Here is a 20,224-nt window from a genome sequence, read left to right as displayed (position 1 = left end):
CAAGACTAGGACAAGAGAGAAAAACCAGTGGTTCTAAGAAGGAGGAAAAAAGCCCAAACAAAATCAAACGACATTCAGGACAGCGATCTTGTTTCCTTACATCTCCACCCACCTCACGGCCTTCTGCAGCTTTTTCTTACGTATGCTGCACAGTAGGGCATTATAGTAGGCCAACAGTGTCCCCTGCTGTTCACACCTTTCGCTGTTTTACTCTTTTGCTTTCGTTTGTTTCTTCCCTCTTTCCCGTATCATTCCTTAGTACTATATCTGCTAAAGCCCAAAGGCTGACCTTGTTTATGGCACTGGGATACATATCTTTACCTCTTCTTTGTAATCTACCATTAATTGAAACTACCATATATTAACTTCATTTCTCCTTTGCCTCAACCATTCCCACCCCTACTTCCAATGTCAGAACATAGCACTCATCACTAGACTTAATGGGATTGTTTACCTCTCCTTTTCCATTGCGCTCAGACTAACATATGAGCATACACAGCAGCATTGGGATTCCTTTATTACCTAGTCAGGACTTTGTAGTCACTTTCTACCATTTTATCAGAGTGCTTGCACCGTGGCATAGAGGGTGGTACTGCACACAGCAATCAGCACTCAGACTGGAGATAGAGCCTGTGCCTGGAACACTAATCTAACAGATGACAACACCACCACACCTGCTGCCACCGAGTCTCTCCTAAGCACTGCAAACATGCTCATTAAAAGAGAGGCAACCAGAAGGGGAAAAAAAAACGCAATGCATTTTAACCCCTCAAAAGACTGATCCCAGTACAAAACCCCAAATAAAACACAAGACAACTTATCTCCTCCAAAAATTACCAATCCCATAGTAATGACCCCTAGGCAAAATGGATTAGACAAAATCAAGCTGTAGAATGCAAAGCAATAATTACATATATGATCTCAAAAACGACGCCAATCATTTCAAAGAGACAGCTGAATGAAACAGGGGTCATGACGTTAAGGATATGAAAATAGAACTTAAGAAAGAAATAGACATATCTAAAACCCTCAAACCATAATAATGATGGAAGTAAAAAAAATGAAATAAAAAAAAAACATACTAGATGAGTGAAAAGCCTCGGCAATAGGATGAATCATGTGGAAGACAGACTGTCAGGTAAGGAAGACAGAATGGAGTGGCAGTTCTCAACCTGTGGCTCGTGACGCCTGCAGGGGTCAAATGACCTTTTCACAGGGGTCACCTAACACCATCAGAAAACATAGATATTATGATTCATATGCATTATGATTCATAACAGTAGCAAAATTATAGTTATGAAGTATCAGTGAAATAATTTTCTGGTTGGTGGTCACTACCACATGGAAAACTGTATTAAAGGGTCACAGTATTAGGAAGGTTGAGAACTACTGGAATAGAATTAGATCACTCAAAGGCAATGATGATAAATGTAAAACAATGTATGGACAGAACATGCATGGATTCTGGGACTCCAAAATACACAATAGGCCTAACCTACATAGGCAAAGGAAGGAAAACATTTTCATGCAAAAAGCATAGAAAAATGATTTTAATAAAATCATAGATTTCCAAAATTGAGAGGGCGAGACACTCATCTAGGTATAAGAGATACACAAAGCACAAAACAGGACCAGATTGTAAATAGGGAATACTATTCATTCTCTCTCTCTCTCTCTCTCTCTCTCTCTCTCTCTCTCTCTCTCTCTCTCTCAGATTTATTTATTTTATGCATGTGAGTCCTCAGACACACCAGAAGAAGACATCAGATCCCATTAAAGATGGTTGTGAGAGGGGTTGGGGATTTGGCTCAGTGGTAGAGCGCTTGCAAGCGCAAGGCCCTGGGTTCGGTCCCCAGCTCCGAAAAAAAGAAAAAAGAAGAAGAAGAAGAAGAAGAAAAAAAAGATGGTTGTGAGCCGCCATGTGGTTGCTGGGAATTGAACTCAGGACCTCTGGAAGTCCTAGCCTAGGTTAGTGCTTTTTAACTGTTGAGCTATCTCTCAAGCCTCTGATTCTTTCTTTTTTTATTTGTATCCCCTTTATGGCCTTCACTTGTCTTACTGCTCTAGTTAAGATTTCAGTGCTGCTAATAAAGAGAGAGAATGGACAGTTTTGTTTTGTTCCTGGTTTTAGGGGGAGTGCTTTGAGTTTCACTCCATTTAGGATGGTGCTGGTGATGAGATTATTTTCTGTTGTTTTTACTGAGATATGCTCTCTGTATCCTTATTCTCTCTAGAACTTTTTCATTTATGCTATTTGTTTTTCAAGACAGGGTTTCTCTGTTTAACAGCCCTGGCTGTCCTAGAACTCATAGAGATCTACCTGCCTTTGCCTTCAATATGCCACCACATCTAGCTCAGCCACTTGATTTTTTTTTAAATATAGATACCAAAAATACACATGGAAAACAGAGCATCCTTAATAAATTATGTTGGGAAAACTGGATATATGCATGTAGAATAATGAAATTTGAACCTTTTCTCTCATTCTGCATACAAACTGCAAATGGATCAAAATATCAATGCTAGACCCATAACTCTGAAACTTCTAAAAGAAAAAGTGGGTAATGTGTCTAAGGATATAAGCTCAGGCAAGAACTTTCTGAATAGGGCTCCCAGGAACTCAGGAAATAGGACCAACAATAAGTGTCATGAATCTAAAAAGTTTCTATACTGCAAAGGAAGCTATCAACTGAAGAGGCAGCCTATATAATGGGGAAAAAAATCTTTGCCAGCTTTACATCTTAAAGAAGTATGAGTGTCTAGAATATATAAAATTTGGGGAAAAAATCCCTAAACACTAAGAAAACAATACCATTAAAAAGTGGACTGTGGGGGCTGGAGGGAGAGGTGGCTCAGAGGTTAAGGGCACTGACTGCGCTTCCAGAGGTCCTTAGTTCAATTCCCAGCAACCACATGGAGGTTCACAACCACCTGTAATGAGATCTGAGGCCTTCTTCTTGTGTGTCTGAGGACAGCTACAGTGTATTGTATGTGTGTACACACACACACACACACACACACACACACACACACACACACACACACACACATATAGTGGGCTATGGTCATGAAGAAAGTTTTATCTGAAGAGGAAATACAAATGATTAAGAAAAAATTTAAGTTTTCACCATTATTAGCCATCAGAGAAATACAAATTAAAACTATTTTGTGATTTCATTTGACCCCAGACATATTGAAACAGGAGACAAAAAGTGCTGTCAAAGATGTAGGGATTTAGAAACCCTCAATGCACTATTAATGGGACTCAATTGATATAGCAACTATAGAAATCAGTGTGGAGGTTTCTCAAGAAACTAGAAATAGATCTACCATATGACCTAGTTATAAATGTTTTGCGTTTATATCCCAAGGACTCTATTTTCTACCACGGAGACATATGCTCATCTAAGTTCATAGCTGCACTCATTGCAATAGCTAGTATATTACTTGTCTGTTGCTGTGATAGAATAACATGACCAAAAGCAACTTAAGAAAAAGTTTATCTTGGACTATGGTTTGAGCAGCTAGATGTCCATAAAGGTGGGGAAACAAACATGGGTAGCAGGAGCAGGAAGCTCAAAGTACATAGCTTAGTCACACATCCAAAGCCGAGCGGGTGAGCAGGAAATGGAGTAATACTACAAGCCCTCAAAGTCTGCTCACAGTGAAATGCTTTATCCAGCAACACTGTCCTTTCTAAAGGCTCCTTGACATTTTCGGGAACACCCACTGGTATCTAAGTGTTTTAACATCCTCAGAAATATCAACCAGCGACCAAGAGTTTAAATACTCGAGTCTATGGGGGTACATTTCTCATTCAAAGCACAACAGCCAAGGAATGGACTTAATCTTGATGCTTATCAATTACTAAATGGATACTGGAAATTTGATACCTTGGCACAATTGAATTTTATTTAGCAAGAAAGAAAATAACTGAAGTAACAAAGAATTAGAGATTTAAAAATTATATATGTGGATCTTTGTATAGAATCATAGAATTTGTATGTTTAATGTGTAATATTGTGGAATCCAGAAAAGTAGAAAGGGAACATTGGTGGGGAAGGGGAATAAAGATTTTTAGGGAGGGAGGACAGTACAACATAAGTGTTATAAAAAGGACAGGAAAGTAAGGGGAGGGAGGTTTAGGTAGGGAGACTCTATAAGAATATAATTAGAGTTACCATAATCGGGGGATAATACTTCTCCTAGAAGCCAAAGGCTGCCAAAATTAAAAGTTTCGTCACGTGTGAGTGTGAGATATTTCCCCTCTGGTAGTTAGTCAAGGGTGTCCCAGAGACTCCTAAAAGAGTACAGGGCATTGCCATCATTCCTGGGTGCCCACTATAACTTGATAGGAGAGACCCTGTTACAGAAAACAGCACACACTTTGTTCACTGGACATGGAGGAGTCAAGTTGGTATTGACCAAGACACTTCCTCCATGCATGTTAGCTCTCATGTTTCCAAAAGGTGTTTCATGATTCTAAAAGGCTATTGGGGTAATATGTAAAAGCAGTCATATTTGGCTGTGAACTCAATCAACTACAGGGACTGGTATGGCATGAAATGCCCATGGGCACAATAGTGGGGTGGATAATACAGAAGTAACCAACAACTTTTTAGTTAATTAAAACTACTTAAATTTAAAGCCTGCTCCACAGGATGAAACACAAGTCTGGTACTGTAGATCTAGCTATGAACCAAAGATTGCAGATTTTGGGCCCTAGGGCTATTTTGCTGCTAAATGGACAGAGCATCTAAATTAGTGTAATTATAACCATTGATTAGTGATGCCCTTAGAATTCATCAGAGAAGTGTCTTTGTGTAGTGGATAGTGATTAACATAGAAGCTTACAATCAATCAAAATGCAGGGATTATGTGTCAATATATTGTTCAACCACAAATGGAATATCTGTACCACCGGCCTCCCTCCCTCCAAAGTTCTGGAGCCATCATGGGAGAGAGGGTGGAAATATTTTAAGAGTCAGAGGTCAGAGTATATTGGAGGGAACCAGTGTCTTCAGGACATGACAGGATTACTGCACTCCACTTGGCTACCAGGACGGCCTACCTTCCATTAGGTATACTCAGTAGTACAAATTAGTGGAATTTTTTTAAGGAAAAAAGACAGAGGTGACACATTTGAAAGAATGGGGGTAGATCTGGGGGGAAATTTAGAGGAATGATTAAAATACCTTTTATAAAATTTTCAAGGATTTCATACAATATTATATTTAAAAATAATCCAAACTAGAACTCAGAAAACTCCAATAGAATGTAATGTGGGGAAAAAAAGAACATAAGATAGAGGAATTGGATCATTCAGTAAAGGAAAATGGTGACACACACACACACACACACACACACACACACACACACCCCTGGGAGAGATTAGCGATACTATGAAAACAGCTAATCTTCTGGCTATATGAATTAAATAATGGATACCATACTAACACATAAAATATATTTTAACAAAATTATAGAAGAAAATTTTCCAAAATAAGATACCCATGCAGGTACAAAAGGCCTACAGTACTCCAAATAGATAGGGCAGAAAAGAAACTCCCTATGCCACATTATAGTTAAAACATTGAAGACAGAATAAAGGATATTGAATGATATTTACAAGAGAGAAAATTCAAGTCATTTATAAAGGTAGGATTATTAGAATAGCACCTGATTATTTGACATTTATAGCCAGAAAGGCCTGGAGAAATGTATTTCGAGTTCTGAAAGATCAAAATTGTCAACCCTGACTATTACAACCAGCAAAACTATCTATTAAAGTTGAGGGAGAACTGAAAGTCTTGCATGATGAAAACAGATTAAAGAAATTTTCAATCACCAAGCCAACTCGATAGAAGATATAGTAAGGAATAATTTAGTCTAAACAAAAGAACAAATATACCCAAGAGGTCAGAGGTAGTAAACAATACCAGGACCAAATAAAGTCTAAGAAAATATCACAAGGTCAAAAAAAAACTATAAAATTCAACAAGTTTCAATACTAAGTCTGTTTACAAATTGTCTCAATTACCCAATAAAAAGACAACAGACTAACGCATTGAATTAGAAAACAGGATTCATCTTTTTAATGCATCCAAGAAACACACCTTACCATCAACAACAGACACCATTTCTTGGTAAAAGGATAGAAAAAGTTATTTCAAGCAAATTAAACCAAGAAAAAAAAAACAGACATAGCTACTCTAGCATCTCTAAAAAACAGATTTTAAGCCAAAACTAGTCAAAAGCTATAAGGAGGGTCACTTAATCCTCGTCAAGGGAAAAATACACCAAGAAGATACCACAGTTCTGAATATACACACATCAAACATAGGTGCATCTAATTTATAAAAGAAATACTACTAGATTAATATAATACCACTAATATAAAACCGCAGATTAACTACAATACAATTATAGTGGGTAACTGCAATATCTCACAGCCATCAATATGAGGTTATTTAAACAAATACTAATGAGAAACATTACAGTTAAATGACACCATAAATCACATGAACTTAAGGGACATCTACAGAACATTATACTTAAGCACTAAAGAATACACATTCTTCTAGAGTCCATAGGACTTAGATGCTAAAAATATCACATATCAGGACACAAAGTGACTATCTCAAAAATACAGGGTAAATGAAATAAAATCCTGTATTCTATCTTACCACAATGGAATAAAACTATATATCAACAGCAATCAAAACTACAGAAAGAACTCAAAGTAATAGAGACTCAATAGCAGTATATTGAATGATGAGTGAGTCAAGAATAAAATCAAGAAGAAAAGATTTTAAATCCTATAATTGAAAATGGAAACAGAAAATACAAAACTTAAATATAAAATGGTTAAGTATGGGAAATACAGGGGTTAAAGGATTAAGAGGAAGCAGGAGTGGGAGTAAAGGGTGGGACAAAGAAAGAGGGTAGTGGGTAGGTTAAACAAAAATAAGGATGTATGAAAATATCTATTGCACCCTCAACTGAAAAATGGATAAAGAAAATGTGGTACATCTATACAATGGAACACTATTCAGCTGTTAAAAGCAGACACCATGAATTTTGCAGGCAAATGGATGGAATTTGGAAGTATCATCCTGAGTGAGGTAACCCAATCTAAAAAGGACATACATGGTATGCACTCACTTAAAAGTGAATATTAGCCATAAATACAGGATGCCCGTGCTGCATACACTCCATAGACACAAGGAGGCTGGATAGGAAGGAGGGCACAAGGAAAACTGTTTGAGCCTCACTTGGAAAAGGGAAGGGAATGGCCATGGAAGGCTGATGGAAGGAGGGAACTATGTGGGAGAGGGGATCAAAAGGGGTTCAGGGTCAGGTGTGGGGAAGGACAGAGGGGTTGACCGGATAGCCATGAGAAGGAGTGGGAATCGGCAACCAATTGGGGTGTGTGTAGGGGAAATCTCTAGGAAGGCATGAAGACAAGATAGGAGAGGCACCCAAGAATCAATGGGAGTGGCCTTAGCTGCGACTTACAACACTGAGGATATGGAACCTGGGGAGACTTCTGGCAGTGGCCAGGCAAGAACCTCAGTGGAGCAATTGGACTCCAACATACCCACAAAACTTTCAACCCAAAATTTATCCTGTCTGTAAGAAATGCAGGGACAGGGATAGAGCAGAGGCTGAGGGGGATAATGACAAAACAATATCTGACTCAAGTTGAGACCCATCCCATGGACAAACACCAATCTCTGACACTATTAATGATACTCTGTTCTGCTTGTAGACAGGAGCCTAGCATGGCTGTCCTCTGAGAAGTTCCACCCAGCAGCTGACTCAGACGGATGCAGACACCCACAGCCAAACATACACAGGCTCGAACTAGGACTCCCCACACATACGTAGCAGATGTGCAGCTTCACTTTCATGTGGCTCCTGAACAACTGAAGCTGTGGCTATTCCAAAGCTGTTGCCTGTCTGTGGGATTTGTTCTTCTAGCTAGGCAGCCCTGTCTGTCCTCAATGGGAAAGGAAGTGCCTAGCCTCACAGAGACTTGAAATGCCAGGGTGACGGGGATACATGGAGGTGGGTCCTACTCAGAGGAGAAGGGGATGGGGGAAAGGATTATGAGAGGGAGTGACCAGGAGAGGGCAGTGAGTAGTATGTAAAATGAGTAAGTAAAACAACTAATTAATTTTAAAAAAAAGGAAACAGAATGGAATTACCCTACATGGATGGATGATGTCATTCCCAGAAGGCATGGCTCATTATTGAAAATCTAATTGCAAAGCATGAGATATGTCCCTATGAGTTATTGGTCAAGGAACACCAGAGGTCTCCAAAACAATCTATTACCATTGGTTATACACCATACCTACAGGTAAGTCAATTATTGGGGAAAACACTGTGCACTTTCACTGAATGACATAAAGAAATCAATTTCAAACCACCTGGAAAACTTTCTCCCTGACGGTGAATTTTCATAGCAGTGTCAGGTGCTATGCAGGCTGCTGGGAGAGGAAAAACGTCAATGATTTTATCCAGTGCTGGGCCCTGCATGCTACAATATTATCCTGTTAGGCAAGATGTGTCCACAGATATAAAAATAACATGACTGTTATGGGGTAACTAGTGGTTTTGATTGAACTTGAGGCCTGCTCCACAGGAAGAAATTTCATACCTGTTACTACAGCTTTCTCAAAAGCCCATGACTTAGAAGGTCATAGGCTCTAGGGTATAACTTGTTGGTATTGCTTTGCTAAATGGTCATGTTGTCAAATTACCTTCCAAATATTTGTTTAAACCTAAGAAACCTGGCTCGCCCTCAACCATAGTCTGAGGAGCTTCTTTTTGCAGTGGGCAGCAGGTAATGCAGTCTTATAACGAAAGTCCAAGTGATGAGAATAAAAGATTGATTACCCAGTAGCAAAGAAGACACCTGCATCAACCCCACAAGCACTAAAGCTTGAAGAGTATTGCAGAGGAAGAGTGAAAAGATTGTAGAAGACAGAGGATGTTCTGTGACATGTTTTCTTGGGGACTTATACTGTACTTATAAGCTCAGAGTAGCTGTGGTTACCTTCAGAACATCAAGCCATACAAAACCCCAGTATAGATGGGGTAGGTGAACACCATGGCCACTCCTTATTGAGAAGCTATTGGCAGTGGGTAGTTGCTGAAGGATGGAGAATCACTGCTTTGGAGGATGTGGTCTCTGATAAGTTAGCCATAGCCTAGTGGTTGGCCCCATATCTATGCATCTATGGGTAGCAGTAACTGGATTTAGTGGGTTATGAAAAGATAAAGACATTTTGGGTAGTATTGGGATGATGTGAGGGTTTATGGAGGGAAGGGATGGGGTTAGGTATAATTATATCTCATTGTATATGACAATTCCAAAACCAAAATTTTAATAAGAAAAATCCTGATGTGTGGGCAAAGTGATTCCCAAAACCTGGTGTTAAATGAGTCAGACATTTTATAGAGCAATGTATTGTATGCTAATGCCTACTTAAAACTTGCTAAAATTTAGGGATAATTAAACTATGGGGATACAAAGCTACTATGAAAAGTTTTGACATTACCAATGGCATGAATGGGAGGCACTTATCCTTTTAATTTTGTACTGTGTGGCTATGTAACCTATAAAGATGAATAGCACTTTGGAACTGGAGAGATGGTTCAGTGGTTAAAAGCACTGCCTGCTCTTACAGAGGTCCTGAGATCAATTCCCAGCAACCATATGGTGGCTCACAACTATCAAGAAAGAGATCTGGCGCCCTCTTCTGGCATGCATGTGTACATGCAGATAGAGCTTGTATTTTTTTTTAAAGCTCAAAATGAATAGAGTTTAAATTGGCAAATAATACAATTTAAAAATAAAAACAAATTGCAGACTGGTACAACCATTCTGGAAATCAGTCTGGTGGTTCCTCAGAAAATTGGACATTGTACTACCTGAGGATCCAGCTATACCTCTCTTGGGCATATACCCAAAAGATGCTCCAGCATATAACAAAGACACATGCTCCACTATGACCCTGGGCTCCAACCTCATAGGTAGCAATGAATAGCCTAGTAAGGGCACCAGTGGAAGGGGAAGCCCTTGGTCCTGCCAAGACTGAACCCCCAGTGAACGGGATTGTTGTGGGGAGGGCGGTAAGGGGAGGACGATGGGGAGGAGAACACCCATATAGGAGAGGAGGGGGTGGGATTAGGGGGATGTTTGCCTGGAAACCGGGAAAGGTAATAGCAATTGAAATGTAAATAAGAAATAACCAATTTTATAAAGATGGAGAAAAGAAAAAAAATAAAAATAAATCGGCAGCCTACAGATTGGGGAAAATCTTCACTAACCCCACATCCAATAGAGGGCTAATATCCAAAATATATAAAGAACTCAAGATGCCAACCACCATGAAACCAAACAAGCCAATAAAAAAATGGGGTAGAGAACTAAACAGAGAATTCACAACAGAGGAATCTCAAATGGATAAGAAGAACTTAAAGAAATATTCAAAGTCCTTAGTGATCAGGGAAATGCAAATCAAAATGACCCTGAGATTCTACCTTACACCAATCAGAATGGCTAAGATCAAAATCTCAGGTGACAACAGATGCTGGCGAGGATGTGGAGAAAGAGGAACACCTCCATTGTTGGTGGGGGTTGCAGACTGGTACAACCATTCTGAAATCAGTCTGGAGGTTCCTCAGAAAAATTGGACATTGCACTACCTGAGGACCCAGCTATACCTCTCTTGGGCATATACCCAAAAGATGCTCCAACATACAACAAAGACACATGCTCCACTATGTTCCTAGCAGCCTTATTTATAATAGCCAGAAGCTGGAAAGAACCCAGATGCCCTTCAACAGAGGAATGGATACAGAAAATGTGGGACATCTACACAATGGAATATTACTCAGCTATCAAAAACAATCACTTTATGAAATTCATAGGCAAATGGATGGAACTGGAAAATATTATCCTGAGGTAACTCAGACCCCAAAAGACATGCATGGTATGTACTCACTAATAAGTGGTTATTAGCCAAAAAAGTCCAGAATGTTCGGGATACAGTCCACAGAACTCAAGAATGTTAACAAGCCAAAGGGCCCAAGTGAGGATTCCTCAATCCCTCTAGGGAGGGAGAAGAAAGCAACCACAGAAGGCAGAGGGAAGGGAGGGACTTGGGTGGGAGAGGAGACAGGAAGGGAAAATGGGGAACATGATCAGTCATTGTAGGGTGGGGGACAGGACTGAAGCCCTGAGGGCCAGCAGAAAGAAGGGAAACAGGCAACCTTGGGGGTCAGGGTGGGAGTACCCTCTAGAATGTACCAGAGACCTGGGAGGTGAGAGACTCTCAGGACTCAAAGGGAGGGGCCTTAGATGAAATGGCCTACAGTGGGGAGAGGGAACTTGTAAAGCCCACCTCCAGCAGAAAGACAGGGCATCAAGTGAGGGATAAGGTTGCCATCCCACAGTCAGAAACTCTGACTCAGAATGTTCCTGTCTGAAAGAACTGCAGGGATGGAAATGGAGAGGAGCCTGAGGGAAAGGAGGTCCAGTGACAGCCCAAAGTGGGATCCACCTCAAGGGGAGGCGGGCAAGACCTGACACTATTAGTGATGCTATGGGGTGCTCACAGAAAGAGACTGCTCTCCAAAAGACCCAACACGCAGCCGAAAGAGTCAGATGCAGATATGTGCACCAGTCAATGGACAGCAGTTGCTGACCCCTCTGGTTGAATTAGGGAAAAGCTGGAAGAAGCTGAGGAGGGGGCAACCCTGTAGGAGGACCAGCAGTCTCAATTAACCTGGACCCCCGGGATCTCTCAGACACTGGAGAGATCACCAACCAGGCAGCACACACCAGCTGAGATGAGGCCCCCAACACATATACAGCGGAGGACTCCCAGGTCTAGACTCAGTCAGAGAAGATGCGCCTAACCATAAAACATGGGCTTCCACCTGCTTCACCCAGAGGTATGCCAAAATGGCTATTTTCATATTTATTTCCAAAGTATAATGAAAATTCCTCAGGCTGCAATAATGAGAAAAAATGTTTTTAATGCTTCCCTTGAGGGATTTGAGACCCCAGGGAGTGGGGAAGTCTGGTGGGATGGGGATTTTCTTAGAGACAGGGGAGGAGGTATGAGAAGAGGAACAGAGGGTAGATTGGGAGGGGGATAATGACTAGACTGTAAAAAACATTAAATAATAACAATAATTTGTAAAAAAGAAAGTTAAGAACATGAAAAATAGATACATAGATAGTAAGTGAGCAGGTAGTGCTAAGCACTGAAGAGACCTTTTCCAGTGTCCAAGACAGAAAATAAGGTGTTTGTACTGTTGGATTACCTAGAAAGTTGTGTGGCCCTTTTGGAGCCTTTTTTCCAAACACCTACTTGCAATTTTGCCTCTGTTTTTAACAGCATGGCACCTCACTCCTGTTTTACCCTTTTTTCCCTTAAACTTTCCACTAAGGAAATTTGAGTTGAGGGAAAATGATTAGAAAAAAATAAATATATTCTTTACACACACACACACACACACACACACCAGCCTATGATACCCTGAAGGATAAAATCCAAAGGAAGGCTTACCTTGTGGCGATGACCATCTCAGTGGGGTACTTGGCCTTCAGAATTTTGTTCAACTCAGTGGTTGCAGATTCTACGTTCTTGATGGCAGCAGCCTAGAGGGAAACAGAGTGTTCAGTCTCATAAGCTTAGCACTGTGATTTATTAGACTGCATTGCCTTAACCCATACCCCACACCACCAGCCTTGTTATTTCCTTCTTAGTCTTTACCAGAAACTCCACTGACTTTCTGGAAATAAAGCCAAATCATCCTTAAATGTACCTAAAAATAACCTGGGATATAAATCATTCTAAAAATGAAAGAAACGCTCTGTGAAAATTTTCATATTATGTTATAGAGATAGTAAATAATAGATTTGTGATTCTGATTCATAACTTCCCAATACCAGGAATTTACTTTTTGAATAAGGTCATGAACAATATAGCTTCCACTCATATAGTACTGAGCATGTAGCTGACTGTATTCTACGTTGAACGTATATATCATTTTTGTATACTCTCAATATCTACCCTGAGATGTAAAGATTACTTGTATACCCATTTCACAAAAGAGAAAACTGAGGCACAGGAAAGGAATCATTAGGCAGAAGACCTTATATTTGATTGCAGGTAATTAGACTCTTGAGTCTGTTCTCCTAATTACAAGTTCTAGTCCTTCCTTTTACAGCCAAACCTGAGCACTATAAATCCTTTTAGATGTTTTCAGTATGTCTCAAGTTTGTTAAATTTTCTTATCCAAGCTAATGATTCACAAACTTAAATCACCATCATCTCTCCTCGGATTAAGGTTAGCATCTCCCAACGTTTCTCCTTGCTCTGATCTTTCTCCTGGGTTGGGTGCCTCCTCACACATCATGAGTTACAGCTCAATTTAGCATGTTTGCATATGTGCTAAAGTGAATACAATGAGATGGTGGACATTCCCATTTGAACTTCCCAGTATGTTTGGAAGTTTGTCTAATAAAGTAAGAAAAAGGAAAGACAGGCTGTGGAGATGTCTTAGTTGAAAGAGCACTTGAATTGAAAGAATAAGGACCTGATTTTGAATCCTGAGGACCCATATAAAAGCCCAGCATAACACACTATACACCCACCACACCACCCATGGTGAGGCAGGAGGCAGAGATGGCCCGATCACTGGAATCTTGTCAGCTAGCTAGCCTTGCCTAGTCTGCGATGTTCCAGGCCAATGAGAGACCCTCTCTCTAACAAAAAGGGGAAGGTGTGTAAGGGCCCAGATGTTCTCTGACTTCTGACCACAGTGTGCTGTATACATGTGCACCCACTGCACATACAGGCAATCAAAATCCCCCAAACACTTCTAGAATTCTCATTGCTCCAAGGATAAAAGTCCAAATTCCTACCATGCTTTATTAGCCTTCTCTGGGTTTGGTCCCTGATTACTTCTCTAGTCTCTCATTTTGTATGTTCCATCACTGGCTGCCACACCCTGGGCATTATGAATGTGTTTCAATTCTATTGATATCACAGAGCAATCACATAATATTCTTATGTTTGGAACAGTGTAAAAACAGGCCTTGTGGTGGTTTGAATAAGAATGGGCTCCTCAGGTAAATGCTTAGTAATGCTTTGAAAGGATTAAGGTAAAACCTTGTTGGAGGAAGTGTGTCATTGGGGGCGGAATTTGGAGTTTCAAAAGCCCACGCTATTCCTGTGTGTGTCTCTTCCTATTGCCTGCTGATCAGGATGTAGACCTCTCAGCTACCTCTCTAGCACTATGTCTACATGTGTGTCCCCATGTTTGCTGCTGTGACAATAAAGGACTAAACCTCTGAAGCTGTAATCAAACCCTAATTAAATGCTTTCTTTTATAAGAGTTGCTGTGGTCATGGCGTCTTTTCACAGCTAGGAAACACTCACTAAAGCAGCCTTCCTTTGTCCTTTTTGCCTACTTAGTGCTATTCCTTGGGTGTTTACTGAAATAACACTCATTCTAAATGTTTTCCATGACAACTCACAAAGTGACATCCATGCAATATTTTATTAAAACCTTGCCTTTTCTAACTCTAAATAGACTCCAAGCTCTACAATAACTCCGAGCTCTCTGTATTCTTCTTTCTCTACACAAGAACATTTCCTAACACAGTACTTCATACACAGCACTTATCTCATAGGCATTTTGAATGAATGAATAAGTAGCTAGATAATTTATATCCCTAATGTCTGACATCTTTGTAGTCAATAGCTGTTGATTGGCATCTCTAATCCTCAGAGATCTCATTCTCATCAAGTCCTAGTAGCTCACATGTGATGAAATTGTTGCTTTTAATTATAGTTGACCAATAATCACCTCAAATCTTGGGATATCCATTTCCACCTGTCCTTTCAGCAGTGGGACTGGTTTGGGCGTCTCACGGATCATCACACTCCATCTACAATGAAGTTTAAACATAAATATTATTCAGGTCTCCACTAATTACAAGGGAAATCAATACTTCACAGTTACACTAAAGTTCAAAATGTTATTGTGTTTGGGGGAAGAGGGCTACAGGGTCTACTCAAGCAGTGTACCTAATGTCAAAGTACACAAAGAAAGGATTCTGCTTCATGATGGCCTTAGGATTTTTTCCCCACAGGACTCTCAGAAATCATTGTGTTTTCACTAGAAGTAGCATCATGAGCATCAGAAATATTTTTATGAACTATTTATACCAGAGCCTTGCCCAAGATCTACTGAATAAGAATCTCTGTGGTGGTCCTAGATTTGTGTGTTGAAAACCCACACCTCACAATAAAAGTCCTATCTCTCAGGATATAGGATGATATTCTCTATTGTCTGGAGCAGTGGAAATATCTGCCAGTTGTTACTGAATTCCCTCCACTCCCACTTTATAAAAATCATTTCTCGGAGAGCCTGGTTTTACTATAGATTCTTTCTCATGAGTAAGTATGCTTCTACCGGCCAAATGGTTACACATTTAGAAGGATGCTAGGCAAACCTTTGAAATATATTCATGAATCCCCTGCTCTACAATCTTTAAGGGGGGAACATTATTTGAGGGAATATGTGACTCTCTGGCTTCTCAATAGCTAAGCCCTTGTGAATTAGCCTGCACTTATACCACAAGGGACACGATCTATGTGGGAAGCTGGGCTCTGAACTGCGAGGGTATAAATGGAGGCGCAGAGATACAGCCTTTTGGCCACTCACCTGTCTAAAATCCTCACGTGAGCCTGCTCTACTCTGCTGAGAATTTCCAGTGGTGATTTGCCTTTACTCCAGAATGCTCCCCAGCCAAGGACACGAGCGAGATCATTACCAGTTCCAAGTGGGATGATTGCCAGCTGACACTGCAAAAACAAAAGGCGAGGCTCTTTTCAGACAATCCTTCCACCATGTTTTACTCTCTGCAAGATGTTGAGGGTGCTCTTAAGAAAGAATATGCCTTACAGCCAGTGGCTTTAAAGGATTGCTTTCTAGAAAGTGTAATAAGAGGGTATTTGGGGCTGAATAATATTTTATCAAAGAAATTGGACCCCATTCTTAATTATTTTCATGATAATAATAATGATAATAATGATATAATAATAATAATAATAATAATATACTCAGTAAAGTGGAAAGTTTCTGGACTAGGCAAAAAAATCATAGCTATAGCTAGCTATAAATGAATATAACCATTATTTCTATTTATTCTATTATTTCTAGGCGATGCCCCAGGAGACATAGATTCTGGATTCAGAAGAGCAAGGGGAAAATGTATGCCCCGTAGAGACGCAATGAAGAAAATCATTACCTTCATAAGGAGAAGGAAATTGGCATGTTCTATCTCTTTCCTTTAAAGCCTAGAGAATGTTCATTCCTTATGCCTAGTCCATTCTTTTTCCTTCACCCAGCTACCACTAGAGAATAGTCTTAAGTGAGCATGTTCAGATTGGTCAGGCTAACTATTAGGCTTGTAGAAGACATGCTTATAGATAGGAATGATACAGACTTGGAACTTCGTAGGATACACACAGCTCCATACCCCATACTCTTTCTAGCAATCGTTAAGCTGGTTGAGCCAGGGACTTACCCGATCATGCAATCCATAGGCATCAATTGTAGATAAGACCCAGCTCACGCTGCCATCTCCACCGCAAACCAGAACTCGAAAACGGGCAAAGTTCTTGAACATAGCAATACTATAAGGAAAAGGGGAGAAAATGAAATAATTTCATGATTATTTAGAATTTATAACTATTTCTTAAAGTATGTCAGGACCTAAGGACTCTTGCTTCAGCACCCTCATAATAAGGCCATCTGCCCTCTCTTTGTATTAACTTCTGATTCTGTGTATATTTGTGACTACAACTTCACAAGACAAACTCAGAAATTAGACCTTGTCTCAACTCATATTATTTTGTCCTCAGCCTTTCTTTGGGATCCATTAATAACCAAGTCTCTGCTGAGGCTCAGGAAGAATATATTGCATAGTTGTTAGGGGCTCACAGGAGCCAGCACTGAACTGTCAAATGATCCCATAATAAAGTCTGTACTTAGGTCCATTTGCTTCTTCCTCTGATGTCAAAGGACATAGTTTTCTATAGTGCCAATCAGAAGAAGTGAAGCAAATTTGGGTTTAGGAAAAGAGATTGTAGAGATTTCTGGGAGGGGTAAAACAGTTCAGAGTCATATATTTATCTATCTGCCTAGGGGTGGGTAGACTATTCTCTATAGACAAACATACCCTTTCTCCCCATGCTTACCCTGCTTCAGGTCCACCCTTCGCCAGGTCGAATACTTGAGACGGATTAAGGTATTGTTTGAATTTTCGGAGGAAGATGATCCCTTGATGATCTCCACTTTTAGAGTTGATGAAGATGAGCAAGGGACAGGAACAAGTCAGTGGCCAGTCAAGATTCCAGAAGTCAGACGATACTACTAGCTGACCTGATAAACACACAAGAGAAAGAAATAGGGCAATTGAGATGAGATATGATTCTGCATCACATTTTAGAAAGACTTTCTGACAATCTTTTGCTGTTAAGGAGTAGAGGAAAAGTTAGAATATCATCAAAAAAGTGAACAAAAGTGTTTGCTCTGCTATTTCTACATATCCCCCTATAATTTTCTGAGAAATCATTATATACCAGACATCATATTAGATATTGTTAGGGATATAGCCTTTGATCTCAAGACTGAATATGTGAATATACTGGAAGAAAATAAAGAAATTGCTGCAATAGTCAGGGATGAGCAAAACTCCATGGGAAAATAAAAGATTGAGAGCCCAAGAGGAGGAGCAGCAGCACCCAGGCTAGTCCATCCACTCTGTCTGGGCTAGCTCAGTTCTCTCAGTGAAAAGGGGACAGGCCAAGAAAGCAGGGAAGGAAAAACTGTCATTAAGCCAATAGCTAACAAAAGAGTTCCTAGCAGAATGACATATCAATATAAGATGAAGCCAGAAAACGTAATCACGTCTCTAAAGCTCAGAAAGAGCCGTCTACATTATCACAGCAAATCCATGGTAGAATGAGCCTACAGATAAATTGTTTAGCAGATAATTTCCAATATTGGAATTACCCATACAGAAGTAGGTTATAATAGCCAAATAAGTAGTCTAAATAGCCAAATCCTGCCAGCTTGTGATGAGTCTTAAAGTCCATTGGCAAGGAGATGGGCATTGATAGTTTTCTAGGAGAGGAACTGTCAACATATATCGGCCCACAAACATCTGATCTCATGACTTGAAAAGAATGCTCCAGAAAAAAAAAAACATACATAGGGCAAAAATCATGAGGCTCATTCCTATGGAGGATAGGTGTACTGAACATTAAAAAATTTCTGTTATTCCTGGGAAAATAGAAGGCAGCTTCCTCCCTGGGCTAGTCCCCAGTAATTGGCCGGTAGTATGTGAAGGCCTCCTAAGCAGTTCTGTACCAAATTTTCAGGACTTGACAGAACTTGCAACTACAAAAGTACTATGTTTCCTTAGCAGTATAGCTTATATATAATTACCTTTCATGAGCAAATACAATACCCTTGTCACAAATTTTTAATGAAAGGTAAAATGGTATCATAATAGTAGTTTGGTCATAGTCATTCATTCATTCATTTATTCATTCATGCATGCATTCAACAAATGTTTATTGAGGATGTTCTCTGTGCCCATTCTTATTTATGTGAGTGGACAAAATACAGCTCTTGTTTAATGAAGGCAAGATAAATATAAAACTTAATGTGTTGTGAAGAAAAAAGCATAGGAGTGGAGTAAGGATTGCACTTTTTTTTTTGTTGTTGTTGTTCTTTTTTTTTCGGAGCTGGGGACCGAACCCAGGGCCTTGCGCTTCCTAGGCAAGCGCTCTACCACTGACCTAAATCCCCAACCCCAGGATTGCACTTTTAAACAATGTGGTCAAGAATGATTCTCAGGAAAAATGGCATTTAATATCATGGAGGGGAAGGGATGGCGGTTGGTAGCTCCATGGTAGCAGCAACATGTGAGCTTGCATCAATGCAAACTATCATTATGATATTCAAATCAATAAAAGGCTAAGTAATGGAGGAAGAAATTTGGGGGGTGGGGGATGGGGAGACAAAGAAAAGTGGTAGGGCCCTAGAGGGCAACCTAGGTAGTTCTCATTGTCTTGGAACAGTGTAATTGGTACAGAGTGAGGGACGGGAAAAGTGCAGAAAAATGAGATCAGAAAGCTGACAGGATCCAGACAGCATGGTATCAAGATGCTTAGAGGAAGCAATATGAAAAAAAAGGTGAGCTTGAGACCACCAAGTAAAATATTATGATTCAAGTCACAAGATATTCTTGCTGCATCTCAACAAGTATGTAGACCCCAAGAGATATGGTTTGGATATGAATATCAAAAACCCCTCACAGACTCATGTGTTCTTAGCTAGAGGTGCTGTTTTGGTTTTTGAAAATTGTATAATCTTTAGAAGATAAGGATATGTTGGAGAAAGGGGTTCACTAGGTTGGCAGGCCTTTTGAATGTCATGGTCCAGCCCCAGTTCAAGCCTCCAGTTCTCTGATTCTTGGTCTGCATTGATGTGAGTAAGTTCACATGTTGCTGCTACCCACTGCGACATCTTCCCCTCCACAGTGAACTGGACTGTGTTCCTTCAGACTGTGAGCCAAAATATATTCTCCCAATTTAAGTTGCTTCTTGTGAAGTATATAGTTACAGCAACGAGAAAAGTAATAAACACACTGACGGAAGTGAGGGCTGCAGGAAATAGAGATGAGAGGCTATAGATGCATGATTTGTCTATAAATATTTTGTATTATTTTAAAAAGGAAAACTCATAGCCTATGTGAATATATTTGCTAGTCAAGAATTAAGAATACAAGAAAACAGAAGCTAAATAACCACGAGAATATAGCAAAAAAGAAGACTGTTTTAGAATCATCTGGTAACTTTGAGCAAGTACTATGCTTTGTGGTATATTTTTATAAGACAGGTAGTTGTATTCTATAGCTGGTTCCCCTCTGAGTTTAATCACTAAATTCCAGGAAACAAATTAACCTCTCTAGGGGTTCATCTTTTTCATATGTAGAACAGTAGCACATTGCAAGGATTAATAAAATAGTCAGCTTAGAGAACTAGAGTGTAGAAATGTTCAATTCACAGGTAAACAACCTGATTCACAAAGTTGCTTTTAAGTGACTAATGTCAAC

General features: G+C 39.9%; 1 protein-coding gene across 1 annotated transcript in view; it reads right to left on the bottom strand.

Moving 5' to 3' along the window:
- The window catches only part of Dgkk (diacylglycerol kinase kappa), a 90,194-nt gene that overhangs the window by 23,222 nt on the left and 46,748 nt on the right, over positions 1-20,224 (bottom strand). Inside the window, exons 6-10 of the mRNA XM_032889428.1 lie at positions 17,298-17,481; positions 16,625-16,733; positions 15,760-15,899; positions 14,899-14,980; positions 12,591-12,682 (exon numbers count right to left, since the gene is read on the bottom strand). Of these exons, the coding sequence (XP_032745319.1) occupies positions 12,591-12,682; positions 14,899-14,980; positions 15,760-15,899; positions 16,625-16,733; positions 17,298-17,481 (607 nt within the window). The remainder of the gene's footprint in view (positions 1-12,590; positions 12,683-14,898; positions 14,981-15,759; positions 15,900-16,624; positions 16,734-17,297; positions 17,482-20,224) is intronic.

Source organism: Rattus rattus, chromosome X (genome assembly GCF_011064425.1).
Source record: "Rattus rattus isolate New Zealand chromosome X, Rrattus_CSIRO_v1, whole genome shotgun sequence".
Classification (NCBI taxonomy): Eukaryota; Metazoa; Chordata; class Mammalia; order Rodentia; family Muridae; genus Rattus; species Rattus rattus.
The sequence above is the reverse complement of the archived record's forward strand: the minus strand, read 5'-3'. Positions and strand labels throughout refer to the sequence as shown.